Raw genomic sequence first — 1,646 nt, 5'->3', positions numbered from 1 at the left:
TCATATCAATTTCTTAAAGACCCTTTTCAAGGCACCTTTAGCTTTTTTGTTTCTCAAGCTGTAAATCAAAGCGTTGGGCGTGGGAATAACAAGGGTATAAAACACAGTGGCTATCTTCTCTGTATTAAAAGAGTCACTAGATCTGGGCTTCAGGTATATGAGTAGAAGTGTTGCATAGAACAGAACCACTGCTGTGAGATGAGAGCCACAGGTAAAGAAAGCTTTATGCCTTCCTTCAGAAGAGTTCATCCTAAGGATGGCCACAATAATGAGCATGTAGGAGACAAGGACTATAGAAAGGGAAGAAAATAAGTCAAATGCAGAAAAGAACTTAACGATTTGTTTAATCTCACTAATGTCTGAACAAATAATGTACAAAGGAGGAAAATTATCACAGAAGAACTGTCTCATTACATTCGATACACAGAATGATGAATTAAATATCTGAATTGTTACTAGTAAGGATACCATGATGCTATAGAGGTAAGGTATAACCACCAAGACCCAACACACTCTGTTTGACATGATGACAATATAGAGAAGGGGCTTACAGATAGCCACATAGCGGTCATATGCCATGGCTGACAGGATGAAAAATTCACTGGTGATAAATACCACATAGAAACCCAACTGTGTTGCACATTCATTGTAGGAAATGGTATTTTTCTCCAATATGAAACTGGCTAGCATTTTTGGACCAATGACTGTGGAATAGCCAAGATCAACATATGCCAGATGCCTGAGAAAAAAGTACATTGGGGTTTGCAGGTGGGAATCAACAGTGGTTAAGATGATCAGACCCAGATTCCCCACAACTGTGGCCATGTAGTTGAGTAAAAAGACAACAAAGAGGGGACCCTTCAGCTCAGGAGTTTTTGTGATGCTCATGAGAATGAATTCAGTCACCTGACTTCCTTTGGTTTCATTCAACTTGATCATTTCTTCTATCCAAAGAACATCATCTATAAATAAAAGGAAGATGACTTTTTTGACTATTTTTTGGATAATCAATTAGACTGTTAGTATGTAGAAACATCCCAGATGAATTGAGCAGCAATTTTTCCACAAAATTACAATTTATTAATATCATTTTCATCATAGCATGTCATACATCATATCATATCATCATATTACTAAAATGAAAAATGTTTATAATTTTACTTTACAAAATTAGAATTGAATTTTGGAAATCTTTAACTCATGTGTTACATATTAAATGAGACTGTATAATAATATGAATAAATTTTAAAATATTTTACATAATAAGTGTGTAAATGGATCATAATATAATCCTGAGGAAGGATAGACTATATAAGAACACCTGAAAGAGGAAATATTGTATTGTAAATAAAAAGGTGTACTTGGAGTAAAGAAGAATTGGGTTCCAGAATCATTTGCAATAGATTTTTTGGACATGCTGTGCTAGTCATATAAAATCTTGGTAGTTTAAGACACTTTCTAGAAATATAAATTGTATACAGATAGCTGGTAGAATTAGAAGAAATTTTCTTCTAGGTAGAGCCTGAAACCATTAAAGTTCAAGGTCAAGTTTTAATTCTTTTCTATGCAATACATAAATTAATTAAGTGTATGTCTTCTGGGAAGATAGCATGGATATCCACTCTCTGTATAGCCTTACTTTTCAT

The 1,646-nt window shown here is 34.0% G+C and overlaps 1 protein-coding gene across 1 annotated transcript; it reads right to left on the bottom strand.

Moving 5' to 3' along the window:
* Positions 1–942, bottom strand: LOC123251453 (olfactory receptor 8K1-like). Its single transcript, XM_044680710.1, has one exon. It carries the CDS (start codon positions 937–939, stop codon positions 1–3), a length of 939 nt encoding a protein of 312 aa, XP_044536645.1. The 5' UTR covers positions 940–942.
* Positions 943–1,646: the final 704 nt, after the last annotated feature.

The sequence above is a fragment of the Gracilinanus agilis genome, chromosome 6, assembly GCF_016433145.1.
Source record: "Gracilinanus agilis isolate LMUSP501 chromosome 6, AgileGrace, whole genome shotgun sequence".
Lineage (NCBI taxonomy): Eukaryota > Metazoa > Chordata > Mammalia > Didelphimorphia > Didelphidae > Gracilinanus > Gracilinanus agilis.
This window is presented reverse-complemented; position numbering and strand designations above follow the sequence as displayed.